Raw genomic sequence first — 1,271 nt, 5'->3', positions numbered from 1 at the left:
CTTGCCAGAGCAGGTCTCAGCTCATGGAAACCGGGTAATCACTTAGGGAGCTGTGGATTATAACGAAATAAGATCTCGCAGCCATGGAAGGCTTAGTGAGCTGGGCCTCACTGGGAGGATGCAAGGAAAGGAATGAATGAGGCGAGATCCCACACCCGTGCTCCAGGTGGGGGCGCCCTGGCGCGAGCGCAGGGACCACCGGGGCACCGTTAGAAAGATAACTGCTGCAGAAGGATGGCTTCCAGCTTGAAGAAGCCAAGTGCGGCCTCTACCAGCCAGAAAAAAAAGGTGGGTCCTAAGCCTGAACTCACTGAAGATCAGAAGCAAGAAGTTCGTGAAGCATTTGACCTCTTCGATGCAGATGGAAGTGGGACCATCGATGTGAAGGAGCTGAAGGTGGCCATGAGAGCGCTGGGCTTTGAACCCAGGAAGGAAGAGATGAAGAAGATGATCTCCGAGGTGGACAAGGAAGGCACGGGGAGAATCAGCTTCAATGACTTCTTGGCCGTGATGACTCAAAAGATGGCCGAGAAAGACACCAAAGAAGAAATTCTGAAGGCTTTCAGGCTCTTCGATGACGATGAGACTGGGAAGATCTCTTTCAAAAACCTAAAGCGTGTGGCCAACGAGTTGGGGGAAAACCTCACTGATGAGGAGCTGCAGGAAATGATCGATGAAGCGGACCGGGATGGAGATGGCGAAGTGAATGAGGAAGAGTTTCTTCGCATCATGAAAAAGACCAACCTCTATTAAAGTCAACGGTTTCTCCTCAAGCATGTGTGGAGAACTTGAGTGACTTGTTGGGTTCCCTGCTTCTGCTTTGTAAAACCTTGAGTTAGGGGACTGCTCTATCCCTCCTCTTACCCCCCCCCCCCCCCCCCGCCCCTAGTTTGTCTAGATGCTTCTATCTTTGGCCCAAGTATAGAATTTTAAAGATGCTTTTAACATGAGTTTTGTTTTTTAATTCTCAAGAGCAGACCCGAGGTACTTTAGGTTGACTTTTTAAAAAAAGGGGGCCCAGAAGCTTCAGTCTTCCCACCATTTGCTTTGTTTTGGTGGATATCCCATTAAACTGTACCCAGGATGGCTTCTTGGGACAAACAGCCATGTGATTCCCTTGTCACTTCTTTGGCGGTCTTAAATTTCTTACTTAATATATTATTACTTAAATTCAAGTCATTGTTCTGGATGAGGTGAAATCTGCCAGCAGGTATCCCAGGTATTGCTTCTCACTTACCTGAATACTGATCTGAAGGAAAGCAGTGCAGCCA

The 1,271-nt window shown here is 48.3% G+C and overlaps 1 protein-coding gene across 1 annotated transcript; it reads left to right on the top strand.

Annotated features, from left to right (window-relative positions):
• Positions 1 to 232: 232 nt before the first annotated feature.
• Positions 233 to 753, top strand: CETN1 (centrin 1). The gene has a single exon (XM_036245450.1). It carries the CDS (start codon positions 235 to 237, stop codon positions 751 to 753), a length of 519 nt encoding a protein of 172 aa, XP_036101343.1. The 5' UTR covers positions 233 to 234.
• Positions 754 to 1,271: the final 518 nt, after the last annotated feature.

This window comes from Molossus molossus, unplaced genomic scaffold, assembly GCF_014108415.1.
Source record: "Molossus molossus isolate mMolMol1 unplaced genomic scaffold, mMolMol1.p scaffold_m16_p_6, whole genome shotgun sequence".
In the NCBI taxonomy this organism is placed as follows: domain Eukaryota; kingdom Metazoa; phylum Chordata; class Mammalia; order Chiroptera; family Molossidae; genus Molossus; species Molossus molossus.
Note: the sequence above shows the minus strand (reverse complement) of the source record. Positions and strands in the feature narration are given on the sequence as shown.